This window comes from Primulina tabacum, chromosome 10 (assembly GCF_025594145.1).
Source record: "Primulina tabacum isolate GXHZ01 chromosome 10, ASM2559414v2, whole genome shotgun sequence".
Taxonomy (NCBI): Eukaryota; Viridiplantae; Streptophyta; class Magnoliopsida; order Lamiales; family Gesneriaceae; genus Primulina; species Primulina tabacum.
Window position 1 is genome coordinate 5,327,996 of NC_134559.1, and position 16,549 is coordinate 5,344,544.

Here is a 16,549-nt window from a genome sequence, read left to right on the forward strand (position 1 = left end):
TGCTCATTTATAAACTCACGAGTCGCGAGCCTGTTCGTTAGCTAGTGCTTGAGCTCACCTCGTTTATTGGTTCTGAGCTCGAACTCGACTCGTTTATCTGGTTCAAGCTTGCTTCATCTACATTTTCTCGAATATGCCCGTCTATATAGCTCGTGAGCTCGCTCATTTTTTGAGTTGAAAATAAAAAATATTAGTATTAATGCATTTGAAATTATTTGAACACAAGACCTTAAAATAATATGAACTTGTACTATCAAGTCGATTGAAATCTTAAATAAACTTGTATATATATGCCGAATTTTTTTTCAAAAAGTATCTAGCATAAAAAAAAAAGTAAATAAAATATAACCTAAATCTTATAACATTATATGTAGACAAACTTATTAAATAATTATATATAATCAAGAGAATTCATAAAATAAGAATATACTTTTATAGGTTTAGAATAATAAAATTAGGCTTAACATTAATCAACTAAATCTTAGTGTGATTTATGAAATATTTAGAGTAAATTACTTGAAATTGATAAATACATTGCATCATATTGGAACTAGAATAACATATTTGTATTGAAAATACACAAAATTGGATCATTTGGGCGCCTACTATATATAGTGGAAGACTTAGACAAACACACAGACGCACACATACAAGTTGTATTATACTTTTTGTTAAGAAATTTGTAATTTTTTTAACTTTTGATCATGTTAATAATGATTTTCATTTTTAGTTATGTAACACGCTTTTTTATATATATTTTTTGGTCACTTTACTATGAATTTTCACTTTTTATCTTATAATTTATATGTTTTTTTTTATTTTTCGGTTTTTTTTCCCTGATTCATCGTGTTTTTCGGTTTAAAAAAATTAAAAATGAAAATAATATATATAAAAAAGTTAAAAGACCAAAAATGAAAAACAAATACAAGTTACATGACTAAAAATGAAGTCTAACATAACCAAAAGTTATGTATAAAAAAAAAACTTGCAAATTGCATGATTAAAAATACAAATTCATCTTTATCGTGACTAAATTTGAGTATTTGACGGGGCGATATTCTAGATCTTAGGATAAAAAATTGAGGTTAAAAAAAATTCGGAAAAAGAATGTAAAATGTTGTGTTGTGACAATTTATCAGGAAGCTAATAACCAGACAATATAATGCCACCAATATACCAAACCATCAAAACGGTATGAATCAAGGATTGAAATGAAAATGATCGGTGTTACTTTTCTAGCTAGAAAAATCCCAGACTTGGTTCGTATCCTTCAAAAAAATTGCTCGATCAAGTAATTACTCGTATTGTTTCTTTGACTGTGCTCCTTTACTGGGAGATTTACTCGTGGCGCTGGTTGGAGGAAGTGAAGATTAATCTTCTGGTTCATCGAGAAGGGCGTCTACCCATGATAAATCAGGCGTCGGCCCGAACCAAGTCTCGTCGTCTAAGGTTCTACTTGGAGATAGCATGCTTTGTTTCTGTTTCCGGCCGGATCGATCTGTTGATGTGAGTTTAGGCGAAAAAGGGCCATAGTATGTATGATATTTAATTCCTGGAAAACCATCCTCCATATTTGAAGGAAACGAGGTTTGCGGACGTGGAGAATCGGCACTTAAACTTGGTCGGGAAAGAATGGTTTGCTTGTTTGAACTTTCGAAGGGGTAATTTGGAGCATTGTTTGAAATCTCAATGGTGGAAGGACGCATGGGCAGCGTAACAGAAATCGATGGCGAATCTGGTACAGGGCATGGTGCTTGCTCGAAACCCATGGCAGTGCCAGCAGCAGCGTATCTCGAGTAAGCAGATAAAGAGCTAGACTGCCTCCAAATATGGGGGCTGTCGTCATGATAAGGGCACTTCTCAATCTTACATGAATACATTCTAAACTCATGATCTGTAGCAGAGGTGCCCTTGGTGACGTCCGGTAATGATGGATTAACAGCACGATTGGCAATACTTGGAGAAGGTGCCGACATTGAGAGAGAATTTGATGAGGATCCGACTCCTAGGAACTTCGAATGAGGTGACTTCGTCCGAGGTCCCATTGACACTGTAAGAACTTTCAACTTCTCAAACAAAGGGTCGGCTTTCAATACTCGTGAATTGATTATGGCTCATTACTCGTTTGTAGACTTTCGTTTCAACATTCAACTGCAAGAAAGAAAAGGTAGAATTCTTGTACTTAGAATCATAACCAGAGAGACACGGAAACATCAATAAGATCCATTTATAGATGACGAAATGTAGAAATCGACCATTGACGAGGTGTTGACGACGGATGAAGACTGTCATCCAAAAACACCCTTAATCTGATTGAAAGATACTAATCTATAACAACGTTAGGACTGTAAAGGTGAACAAGCAGGGATCACACTTTCACAGAAGAAACCAACTCTTGAATCTCAACATAAGCCACGTACAAAGAAACGCTCTAATTTCTTAAAGAAATCGCGTAATTAGTACCAAAATTTTGCATCCAATTTGAATTAGTTCGGCAACCGAGACATGAAAAGACGAAATGAAAATCCAACACAGTCATCAGAATCAATAGATACAAGTTATTTTTACTTGCATGGAATCGAAAATGCCTTAACCATGTGAATTCGTACTGATAAGAGAAAATAGAAAAATGAAATATAAACTACCTATGATCAAGCTAATGATTGAAGGGTCAAAATCAAGAAAATTCAGTTCTTCCCAAAACTGCAAAAAAATTTCAAGAAAAACTAAAGAACGCACAATAGAAAACAAAAAATCCCACGCTACCAAACAAACTCATCACGATGCATGCCCATGAACTCCAACGCTAATGCCTATACAAGTATCGAAATCTTGCGCGTAATATAGGAATAAAGGAATCAAGAACGATCGAAACTCTGCAACCATCAGAATTCATGAACTGGCTAGTACGTACTCCATGTAGGAGACGTACACAAAATACCAATTTTCCCTGCATTCAATCTACGGACAGACAATTAAAACTTGGAAAAAGCGAACAATTCCTCACCAGTTAATGATCAAAAGAGAAGAATAGCGAGTCCCAGCAACAAGAAAAGCTTTTCTTGAACACGTACTGCACCAAAAGGGTTGTTGAAAAAAAAGGGTTTTGATTTATTTGGGAATGGGAATTTTATGGGTGTAGGGAGAGAAATCGCGCAGGGTGATAACAAGCAGAGTAGAGCTTCAATTTTTTTTATATATAACAGTGTTGGGTTATGAAATTTTATTAATTGAAAGAAAAATTAATTAACCAATAAATTAATATTTTTTATTGAGCAAACATAATACAATTATATAAAAAAATTATTGTTTTTCGTCAATGTCTATATCATATTTTTTGGATTAATATATAAAAATTCATTGTACATATGTATTTAGAAAAATAAGCAAGTGATATTCGTTGTTTTTATTAAATAAATAATATTCATTATATTTATTAACCAAATAAAATTTACCGTATAAACAAAACAACAATATAACTAAATTTTATGAAAAACAAATAATAATAATAATTTACTAAATTTTTCTAGTTATGTTTATAATTTTAGATAATTATTAATTTAAAAAAGTGACAAGATCATGATTTTATATATGGATCTTTTGAAAAATTATTATCTTATTGATTTAGCATATTCTATGCAATGAGAATCGAGAAAAAATATTAAATTAATGTTTTATCTCGGTTTGCTCAATAAAGACTTGCGTGGGACGGTCTCAAGAGTCGCATTTTGTGAGACATATATCTTATTTGGGTCATCCATGAAAAAATATTATTTTTTATGCTAAGAGTATTACTTTTTATTGTGAATATCGATATGGTTGACTCGTCTCACAAATAAAGAATCGTGAGACCGTCTCAAAAAAACCTACGCCAGATATTTAGAGTTAGTGTAACGAAAATTCCAACCTAGTTACGACACCAATGTATATAACGACCTCATTAACCCAAAAATGAATTGGCCGGAGATTTTGGATCCTACAGCACCAGGATCGAAGCAACCCCCATCCATCTAACACCTTGTTCAGCAATAGATAGTGAAAAGTCGGCTAGTAGTTAAAGAATTTGTCCATTTAGTACTTTAAAATTTTCAAAAAAAAAATTAAATATTGAATGATAATGGAGTTGAACTTTGTGAACATTAAACATTAATTAAGGAGCCAATAATTAAAAATTCTTTCTTTTTTATTTATCCTTATAATAATAACACAAAAATTTTTGTGAAACGGTCTCATTAGTCAATTTTGTGATACCGATATTCTATTTGTTTCACTCATGAAAATGTATTACGTTTAATACCAAAAATATTAATTTTTATTGTAAATTTTAGCATGGTCGACATGTCTCACGAAGATAAATCTATGAGATGGTCTTATAACAAACTTGTTCAATAATATATAATTACGTGTACTATATGAATTTTCTCATCCTTAATATCCATTTCGATATGATAATTACAACCCTCGAGACCTGCAGTTCGAGCCTAAATTTGTGGAACATTTATACTTTACAAAAAACCACCAAATTCTATCCGAAAAAAATCTTGTATGGACTTTGTCTTTTATGGGAATATAGATAAAATAATATAATTTTGTTTAATCTAATTCGGACCCATAATTCACATGTATTTTCTTTCTTAAGCAATAGTTTTGGATTCCCCCAGAAAATAATCTTTCTCTATTTGTGTCTCACTCCAAAATCCTTTTTAATTAGCTTTCAAATATAATTATTTTTGAGTCTTTCTCTATTTTTGACTCACTCGATTAATTTGCTTTGATATTATTTTTCATATATAATTTGTAAACATTAAGAAATTAAGTGAACCTAATATTTAGCGGTAGCAGTTGTTAAATTGTTGTGTAATTGTTGTTTTTACTTCAAAAGCCACATTATATCCATTCCAACTCTCCGACATAGTTTAATCCCTAATTCTAACATCATATGTTTGGTTCATTTTAATATGGTCTCAACGCTTACATATGCAAGATTTTATAACTCAACCAATCAAATATATAATTCTTTGAAAAATATTTCTTCTACTTTTTTTCCAACAACTTCTTTGAAATAAATTGGGCAAAGGGTTCATTCACATTCTTCCATAAAATGGCTCCAAATAGTACAAGAATTCTCGGGCCAAAAATCGACAAAGAACAAATGGCGGGAATGCAAGCTTCTTTCGAATTGTGCTACATCGATGAGGGATTGAAGGAGACCACTACACAAGAAATTTTAGTAAGTGTGTGTTCAACACCAAAAGGCAAGAGATTCAAGATACCGGAAACCCTAGAGTGCCCACCGGCCCCGAAAAAGAGGAGATTAACATCGGAAATTTGCAAGTTGAAACGAAGATCGTGTAATATCGAGTTCTTTGCTCCTCCAGAAATTGAGGTTTTTTTCTCGCGAGCATTTCAAAACAATATATCGACTCAAAATATTTGATTGTACGTGAACACCTTTTCTTTTCGCTTGCATGTTAAAAGGGATGTCTCAAGTTTTTTTTCTTCCTCTTTTCATCCTCCTTCGAAATCGAGATTTAATTAGAAATTTTCATTTCCTAAAGATAAATGCTTGGAGCTGAGCTAGTTAAACCTTCCACACTTAGATTTTTGAACACTTATTTTCTCGTTTGTGATGCTTTAACCCACTTATTTGATTTTGAAGAAACTATTCTAAGCAAAATCAATGCTTCTCCTTGTTAACTTGTTTAACTCATGCATGTGATTCGAACATTCCAAGAAAATTTGCATAGCTATATATGAATGAAAATAAGATAAGTTCAATTTCTATATATTAATATGACGCACATGCACTTACCATCATATATAGTATACACTTTAATAAATAAATATATATATATATATATATATAGCCTTGTCATGTTTACTTGCATGGAATCGAAAATGCCACAACCATGTGAATTACTGTTAAGAAAAAAGAGAACAATGAAAAATATATAGACAATCGACCTCATTCACGCTAGCAATCTGAAGTGTCAGAATCAAGAAAATTCAGCTCTTCCCAGAACCCCGAAACATTCCAAGAAAAATGAAAGAACGCGCGATATATTGCTTGTCGAGCTCGGCTCATTTTTTGAGTTGAAAATAAAAAAATATGTTTCTTCAAAGTTACAATTAAAATTGAACTCATCTATCTTAAAAATCATTTATTATTATTATTATTATTATTATTATTATTATTATTATTATTATTTTGAATTCGAGCCTTAATTAAGCAGATCCATATTTTTTTTTAAGCTCATGCTAAAAAAATTTATCTTATGAAGCTCAAGTTAAAAGTATTAATTATTTTTTGGTCCGAGTTTGAGGAAAGCACTGTTGAACCACGACGATTACCCAGATTTTTTAAGCTCTATTTTCACACGGGCGAATTCATATTCTTTTTAAAATAATAATAATAAGTGGGCAACATTAGATAAATTAAAAATAATAGTTAATAAAAATAGAAGAATGTATATACATACATATATCATCAAAATATATTTTAGTGAATTTATAATTGGCATATAACTACCATATCCAATATTATTGCTTTGTCGAAATCTTAAAAAATATTAAAATATATATCAAAACTTATAATTTATCATTTTGTATTGATAAAAGCTTTAGATAAATAAATTTTAATTTTAATCACAGTTAATATTTTAAAAAGGATTAATAGATCGAAAAATTCACGGCTTTTTCCCAAAAACCAAATGATCCACCACCATGGCATGGATACAAAATAAATTTCGAAAACAAATCAACAAAATATTATCATAAAAAACTCAGCTCGAATAAGAAAAACAAAACAAAACAAATTGAATGATGCTTTTGTTCATGCTAATATATTTATGCACATTGTCTCATTCGACCATGATGTATGGATAAATGACAATGACTCATTGTTCAACACAGTTGTCATGTGTTGAGTGAATAATGACACTATCAATATAAGTAACATCTAGGAAACCACAACCATCTACGACTGCCAGACTATATCGACTATATATAATAAAACTCTATAAACATAAAAAAAACATCTCAAATTTTTATTTTTTAAAAAAATCAATAAACACGTGATAACATGGGCTAAATCATCAATGAATAACAAAAACAAAACTCAACCGATTTTATAAGCATTCCAACTCCCAATCCATATCAACAACCAACTCCGAACTACCTCAACATTTAAACTAATCCGAAAAAAAATCAAAAATAACAAAAAAGATACTTGAAAAAATATTCAAAATGATAAATCAAACCACACTGTTTGATACAAATGACAAAAAATTCAAGTCATTATTTAATTCAATATTTAACTCAAATTATATAATAATTTAATCTAACTCTCTAAGCATATAGTAAATTTTCCGTCATCATCTCGTCGTTACATTTTATGTATTATAAATTATAAATAACGTACACGCAACTACGAAAGTTACATTCATTCCAATTATAAGGTGATTTTGTTTTATTTTTATTTTTTTAAAAATAAAATATAAAAAATCATAATTTACCATAGGGTAACATGTGGAAAGTTGACGGTCGCCGTCATCAACAAGGACATGGCCGCAACTTCAACGGCGCAGCGCCGTCAACAGCCGTTGAGTCATTGGGAAACGTGGCCATGGATAAATGGTAGTTGGTGTGCGTAGGGTCTACTTGTCTCTAAATGGTGGGACGCGTATTACCCTTATCGTGGACTCCATCAATGTGGCCTTCTACCATATTTCCTAAAATACCACATTTCTTTTTCCAACACCATTTTAGCAAGAGTCGGTCTTTTGTGAAAACGCTCTTACGAATTTTTATCTTTGAGACGAGTTGATCTTAGCGATATTCATAATAAAATTAATATTTTTTCATTTATAACTCAAATAAGAGATATGCCTCACAAAATATGATATGTGAGATCGTCTCACACAAGTTTATGCCTTTTAGTAAACACTCTTCTCAAATATATCCAACTTTTAATGATGTATTTTTGAACTTTCTAAATTACCATATTCTCCAATATAATTACAAAAAAATTTTGTTTTTGTTTTTTAGACGTGATTTGAGTCTCAAATTCAAGATTTCGTTCTAAAATTAAGATCATGATGTGTGTCACATGAGTTATAATTGAACGACAATATATTTATGAATTTTAAATCTATATTATAATAAATTTTAATTAATCTTTATATTTTAAATTACTATTTGTCCCTTTTTTAATAAAAAATATTTGTTTTAATAGTGTGTGATAATACTAATTACTAAGAAATTAAATAATAGTCAAAATTAAGAAACATTAATTAGCATCCTCGAGGTTCTCTCTTTAGATATGATAAATGGTACTCGTTCTAGCCATGATATAAAACATTAATTTGACTAATCTTTTGATGTGTGTGTGTGTGTGTTTTTATTTTTTTAATTAAAATAAATACATTTTATATTTAAAAATACTGATACGTATACATGCATGACCAAAAGTCGTGAAACTTATCACATGACCATATATAATATATATGGCAAAAACTTGTGTGAGACGGTGTAACGGATCGTATTTTATGAGACCGATATCTTATTAAGGTCATCAATGAAAAAGTATTACTTTTTATGCTAAGAGTATTACTTTTTATTCTGAATATCGATAGAGTTGACACGTCTCACAGATAAAGATTCGTGAGACCGTCTCACAAGAGACCTACTCATTATATATAGTAAAAATTAAAAAATGATTAATATTTATTCAAAAATTGAATATACCCATTAATTCACAGTAAGTGTAGCAACGACTATTGCATCCTTAATTTGTTTATGCTATCTTGAAATCTTGGACCCAACATCTGTAATATACTCATGTGTTACGTGTTATACAAGGATATATGGTTCATGCATTTCTCTCTCAAGTACTCTGTACCATAGCCAAGAAATGTCGTGTCCCAAATTCATTCATCAAAGTTTAAAAAATATAGTCTACGTTTCATCCAATCAAACAATTATAATAATATTCTTCCCACAAATAAATAATTTTACCTAATCATTCTTCATGAAATATCTTTGATTTCCCCCCTTCAGTTCACACATTATTTATTATGCGTGTGTGTGTATATATATATATATATATATATATATATATATGCAACATTGCATGAAGAGATCTCTTCATTCTTCAAAAACTGAATGTAAGTTGTCTTACACAAACAATTTTAGCAATTTTCTTCCTTCGTAAAAGTCTTGAAAACGGCCTTTAAATTGTGTGTGAGCAGTGTGAAAGTGTAAATGGGTAAAAGAGATGAGCAATATCATGGATTTGATGCGTATGGGTTAATGGACTCGAGCTCGTCTGGCTCACAATCGTGGTGGAGTTATGGCAGTAAAAATGGCAACAGTAACATTTTCGCCCCGGACCGATCGAACGCAAGCTCGACGAGTAAGTCTACCGCCGTCGAACCAGTTTGTTTTAAGTTATCTTGCGACCGGAAATATTTGTCATGTCCTGTGTGAATATTACCAACGCGATCCCTTTAGAAGAAATAAAATTTAATGCACAAATTTTCTATTAAAAACAAAAAATCACAAAAGTTCAATCTTCTTTTTTTTTTATCTAGAAATATAGTGCTAATTGACAAGCCGGGGTCCGATTCTTGGATCACAGGGGAAAGAATTTTATTGTCAGTGTGCAGGGAAGGAAATCAAGAAAATGTCGAAGCCATGGTGCCAGCTCGTGTGATCGGCGAAAATTTAATGCAAGGAACACCACGAAATCATGTTAATGGCAGAGGCGTCAGCGGCCACCCGAAAAGTGCTGGTGGTTTGTTTCCGACGAATCCGGATGCATACGGGTCAGGTCATATGTCTTCCTCTTACTCATATTCTCACGAGGAGCCTGTTTACGTGAATGCCAAACAGTACCACGGGATTCTGAGGCGAAGACGGCTGCGTGCAAAGGCTGCCCTAGAAAATAAAATGGACACTTCAGTTAGAAAGGTTTGCCAATTAACATTTATTTAGAAAAACTTAGAAAATTAAATGAGGTTTCGTCTTCTTTTTAATTTTTTTGTCCTAATTTAAAATAAAAAAAACATATAACACAAAAACTTGTATTAGATTTTCTCACGAGACAATTTTGTGACCCGACCAACCCTAACAATTCATGTGGTTCGTTTTTTCATATTAGGGCAACCGGTTTTGATAAATTTTTGCATAGTAATTTAGTAGGATTATTCAAACAACTTAATTTCCTAGTGTTTTTCTTTTCCATGTTTAATTTCTATCATTATACTTTAGTTGTTATTGTTATTTTGGATTAAAAATAAATATAAAATAAATTAAGCTTACCCAAATTAACTAATCAAGATGGTAACCATATTTTGTTGTTATTTAAAAGAAATAAAAGATATATATTAGATCAAATAAACTTTTAACAAAGCCATGAGATGTGTGAGTGAAGCACGCGAATATTTTATCAATGGTCGTGAGTTTAATTCTCTTTATCAACACCTTCTCGGAAGAACATGATATACTCTGTATGGTTTATTTGGGTAGCATGATATGTAAATTACTGCGCGTTTGACCAAGATTTTACCCTGATGTGCACTCAAGTCATTAAAAAAATAACAAATATATAAAATGGCAAACGATTCAAATTAATTGTTTTCCTTACAAATTACTTATAATCTACTCGTGAATTCTTCCCGATCTCTTAGTACTATTGTTCAGTTTTAAAACAACAATTTTCTAACTAAGCATCCAAAATTTTATTTGTCAGCCATATCTTCATGAATCTCGGCATCTGCATGCCATGAAAAGAGCTCGAGGGTGCGGGGGTCGATTCATCAACACCAAGAACTATGATACTCCAGATAAACCACCCAAAGGCAACTAACACTTGAGCTTTGGTAATTAAGCCTTTAATTTATGTTCGCCTGAGTATAATTTATCGTCATTACTGAAAAGAGGCATTGATTCGAAAAATCAGTGATCTGAAACTGTGCATGCCGTGTATAGAGAAAACTAGAGAGTGAAAATGGTGGAAGTTATAAGAATATCAATAACATGCTAACAGGACATCGTCTAGTCGAGTTTGTACAAATGGTGATCGAACAAAATTTGTCCCAAAGTAATTAGCATGAATGTTTGGATACCCAGTGATAATGTGAAATTCATGAGAGATCTCGATCTTGGGCAAGATTTCAGACGGGTGATGATGGGTCATTCTATATTTAATTATTTTCGATGTATTTTTTGTATAAGATGTTCGCAGTAACATCTCATTTCAAACGAATACTCTGGTCATCCCCAGGAGAGAAACAAAATCGTAATATCTAATTAAAATAAAATACGAACTACATCACTGTCATAATATTTGTTGCCTCGGGAACACATTGGTAAGTGTGGATTCTAATCTTCATGAAGACATCGTCAATTTCCACCTTCTCATTTTCGAACAAAACCCTATTGCGCACATTCCACACCTGCTACACCGTAGTCGCTAAAGCCGTGAGTCTCATTCTTGATAGCACCGAATTACCCCTATAAATTGTCCTGTAAGCTCTCAGAATGCTCGTTGTAGAACCCATCATCTTCTTCATATCAAGCCAACACCGCACACCATCCCAAATACTCTTGGAGAATCTGCACTTGAAGAACAAATGTGCTACCGATTCATCTGCTTCGTGACAGAGGACACAGCCGTGATCATCAGTGTTTGTTTTCTTGATTTGATGGTCTTGTCCCACTATTGATCGATCTACATGCATCTTGGTTTTTCTTTCCCTTTCTAGCAAATCACGATGATTCGCCATCCTCTTCACAGAGTATGCCCCATCGACTCTGGTACAATTTGTTAATCACCCGATCTTCGGACTGCGAAAAGGGAAAAAAAAAAGATCGATATAATAAATAAACAAATTTATTTGTTATTTAACTAATTGACCTTAAGAAAACAATACAAATTAAGTAATCACGTTACTGCAAGCAAGTTACAATAATGGACGTTACATCATTACATTTTTATTCAATGGCTTAGCTAGGATTATTGTTCCATTTTGCGTGAAATTACTAATTAAATAATCCACTACACAGATTGACGTGCTTATGCACCAATGCATGAAGTATATTTAATAACTTGTGGGATTCTGTTCCTGTTTGGATTTAGAATTATAACCCTAGTTGGAAATATAATTTGAAATATGTGATTTATATGAATTTTATAAATGTAAAAATATTTAGTTAATAGATAATAGAAATGTGATTCATAATTATTTTTGGTCTCTTGAATCGTATTTTGTGAGACAGATCTCTTATTTTGGTTATCTACGAAAGAGTATTATTTTTTATGCTATGAATATTACTTTTTATTGTGAATATCGATAGGGTTGACCCGTCTCACAGATAAAGATTCGTGAGACCGTCTACTCATTACTTTTTAAAATATTTGCAATCCGAGTGATTAATAAATTGCACAAGAATGGAGGGGGGGCATACTTTCGCCATCAATTCCGATGCGAAGGAAGTCGAAAATAAAAGAATGAGGCTTATTCCAAGAAACATGATAAATTAGACTTTTTAAATGTTTTTATCTTTAAGAAAATTTGTAAAAGTATAGATTTGAATAATTTTGTTTGGTTGATGGGATATTTGTTTTAATGATATTAATTTAATTATTAATAAGCTATCTTAACTAAAATCCACGTGGCTGTAAATAATAAAAGAAAATCGGAGCATCGTTTGGGCTTAGCTAGGGAAATTAGGCCACTTAAATGTGGGCCTTTTTTTAGACCCACTAAATTTATATACTTGTCCATCTGGCCCACTATTGGGTTTTCAATGCCATTAATATTGGAGAAAAAAGAAAGAAAGTTGTATCATAAAAATATATAAATAATAGAAATATGATTAGCCAATAAATTTTGTCATTGTCTAAAATTTCCCTTAATTATGACATTTATTCCCACTTTTTTTATTTGATATGTGGAAAGGGTTGCATTTTACCTCTTTTCTATTTCATGTCACTAACATTAAATTATTAAAAAAAAGTAGACTTTTCTTGAATAAAATTGTGAGCAAGTTGTTATATAATGTAATGATACATGTTTAATTTCCCCCTCTTTAATTACATTTTTTATTACTATAGATGGGGTGGGTGGGTGTAGGGGTAGGGGTGGGTAGACAAAAGAGAGACAATGGCACAATGCATGATACAGAGGGTCATGATGCATGTCCAATAAAGGGAGAGCCCAATCTCAATCACTAGAGATTAAATCCCTTTTCTTTTCTCTCACTTTTTTTTCTTCTTAGAAAAAAATATGAAGTACCTTTTTTTCCTTTATGGGCCATGTAGGTTAATTCACCTAAAGTGGCCACCCACACACCATTACCCATTCACATGACATGAGCACCAAAAGGATGGTGTAGTCAAATCATCTGAAAATTCCTGTTGAAAAAATATGTTCTCTTCTTCAATTTTTTTTAATGTTTTAAATAGTGTAACCATTTAATACGATGTTATAATACGTGAAAAGATCGAGATTTAGATTTAATTCAATTTCAAAAGCTAGTTTAAGAAGGAGAAGATTATCCTAAATCCATATATCCAACTCCCGGGGATTTTATTCAACCTATGTGAGACAACTAACACACGCTCTTCTCACTCAAGAATGAACACATGGAACGTGAAGTTTAAAAATGACTCAAGTATAGATAGAACGGGTGGCTCAATTATGGGCAGTGAAACACTCTTTATATCATGTTAAGATTGAGAATTAAATCTAACACAACCCCAAAAGCTAGCTCAAGAGAGAGGACTGTCCAACTCTATATATACCACTCTAAAAAAAAATTTTCCAATTGATATGGGATAACTAACATAGTCATGAAAAAAATTTCTATTTTCAAGTGCTAATAGATTGTGTCATCTACATGCTAGTAAGTGTATTTTCATCCTTGTAAATTATAATACCCTATCACGAGTAGTAAGTTTGATGTAAAATTCGAGGTGAAATTTAGATTTTGTCGCATATGTGTTATATATTAAATCGTTCATTTTCGTATAAATTCATCTTAGACCATGTTCGATCTAGTTTAGTCGTCGTAAGTTCAGACAACAACAGGGGATTATATTGGTAAATGCAAACTTTACTCATTTGGGATGTTGGAGATGGACCATAAAGGAGTTTGAGTATGTTTAATCATTTCTGTCTTGTGAAACTTCTTGCTTTATAATAATGTACTAAAAAACTTGATTTATTAGTCAATCCATTAGGTAATGTTGGTCACTTTGGTGTCGTATAATAATCAACTGGATTTATATAATACTTAAAATTGGTCGCAAATCTTTTTATCTATTTATTTTAACAAACACTATTTTTTTTATTATCAATTGTAATATGTTTGATTTTATTTTGTATACTCCTGAAATATTGCTCAAGCTAGTTATATATTGCGTGAAAACAAATAATAATATAATCTTGAACATATCTTAAATAATAGTGTAGCTTTCTGTCTCACGGATATATTATTTGTGAGACAAATTGATACAATTCATACATAAAGTGAAAAATAATATTTTTGATACAAAAAATAATAATTTGTTAAGATCGATCAAATAAAAAATTTATCACATTATATTAACTCATGAGATAATCTCATGTGATATTTCATATAAATAAATAAAATAAAAAAAGAGAGAGTGATGAAATGATTAGATCTTTTGATTTTGGAAAGTGATCCAATCATTACAATGCACAAAGTGCAGCCTGTATTTTCAAGTTTCTTTTAATTAAATAATATAAACAAATTAAAACACCCACAAATAATTTTTTTCCTAAAAAAGAAGTATTAATATAAAAAAACAAAAATTTGTGTAGGACCATCTCACATGTCATATTTTATGAGACATATATCCTATTTGGGTAATCCATGAAAAAATATTACTTTTTATGCTAAGAATATTACTTTTTATTGTGAATATCGGTAGAGTTGACTCGTATCACAGATAAAGATTCGTGAGACCTTCTCACAATAGACCTACCCATATAAAAATTAATTAATAAAAAAATAAAATCCCGGATTCCTCCAAAAATCAAGCCTCAATCACCTCTTTATGCCTACTCTCAACTAAGCTCATGATTATGTTCAAAAGCGATCTTAAAACCAGGAAGAAGTTCGGCTTAGTTTTGCTTTATCTTAACATATATTTATAATTTAATTTAAAGTTGTGTACGTATTTATATACGAATTAATTCTATTTGTTAATCAGCACTTTCCGTAATTAAAGCATAATTTAATTTATGGTTTGATGAAAATTTTAAGCACCATATTTTATGAAATTATAACCAATAATAACATTCTAACTTAAATATTTTAAACATTAATAACACACAATTGTCATATTTCTATCGTTTTACGCAATTATCGTCGCTTAACAATTCAAGTCTCTTGTTTCGATTGTTCTTCAGTTTAATAATTTATATTGATTCTCGTACACTAATAACAAATAACACGAGTTGTATATTATACGAAATCGGGAACAATTAATAAGAAATTAAAGTAAGATCATCTTATTAAATCACACATGAAAACATCGTCTTAGTAAAAGTATGAACAACTTGATTCGATAAGCCGATTTAAAAGAAAAAAATTAGAAAATGTACATCCATTGTAAGCAAATATTTTACTATCTTCAACTTATACCTACATTTCTTGTGCTTCCAACATAAAGGGTGTTTGAAACTTTAAATGATTTTTTGAAAACAATTTAAATTTAGTATAAAATTGATTTTTTTTAGAGGGATCATTAATCAAGAATTTAATAATTTATCAATAATGCATATACCAAAAATGATTTTACTCGAATTTCTATCGAATCCGAAATTCGAGTAAAAAAATGATTCGAAATTAATTTTTTCAACACGTATTTCAAACATCGCAAGTGAAATAAAATTTGATGAGTTAGTTAAACGTTAACTCATCGAAATAGGCCATTAAAAGGACAATGTGTGTTTGGGAAACCAGGCATTGAGAAATAATTAGCAACAATAGACATTACATGGTCCCAATTGTTGCAATATGTCGAAGCCTGCTCATTTTCAAGGTGAAAACTGAAATCGATTCCACCTTCTTGATTTACAATAGTTGTTTTCTATGTAATTTCAAAATTAATATATAATTTTTTTCGAGTATATGATCGTCGCTTCATTTAAAGAAATTTATAGTATTTGTTTGATTTTTTTAAAAAAAATTTCATTTTCCATTAAATCAAAACAAAGTCATCACAATCACGAAGCAAAACAACAAAGACAAAAATTTGTGTGAGACGGTCTCACAGGTCGTATTTTGTGAGACAAATATCTTATTTGAGTCATCCATAAAAAATATTACTTTTTATGCTAAAAGTATTACTTTTTATTGTAAATATCGGTAAGGTTGACTCGTCTCACATATAAAGATTCGTGAGACCGTCTCATAAGAGACCTACTCAACAACAAAAATAAAAAAATAGTATTTTAGTAATCAATAATTAATACTTAAATTAACTGGATTCTCCTCTAAAATTAACTGTAGTACA

At 30.9% G+C, this 16,549-nt stretch overlaps 1 protein-coding gene across 3 annotated transcripts; it reads left to right on the forward strand.

The window, feature by feature from the left end:
* The first annotated feature begins 9,034 nt into the window (after positions 1-9,034).
* LOC142505534 (uncharacterized) lies at positions 9,035-11,197 on the forward strand. Of its 3 annotated transcripts, XM_075618560.1 has the most exons (4): positions 9,035-9,164; positions 9,249-9,412; positions 9,638-9,969; positions 10,751-11,193. In XM_075618560.1, the coding sequence occupies exons 2-4, from the start codon at positions 9,262-9,264 to the stop codon at positions 10,865-10,867; spliced, it is 600 nt and encodes a 199-aa protein (XP_075474675.1). In that variant the 5' UTR covers positions 9,035-9,164; positions 9,249-9,261; the 3' UTR covers positions 10,868-11,193. The 3 variants fall into 3 exon arrangements, with proteins under 3 accessions (XP_075474675.1, XP_075474676.1, XP_075474674.1); XM_075618561.1 differs by having other exon boundaries at positions 9,129-9,412; positions 9,659-9,969; positions 10,751-11,197; XM_075618559.1 differs by having other exon boundaries at positions 9,130-9,412; positions 10,751-11,192.
* Positions 11,198-16,549: the final 5,352 nt, after the last annotated feature.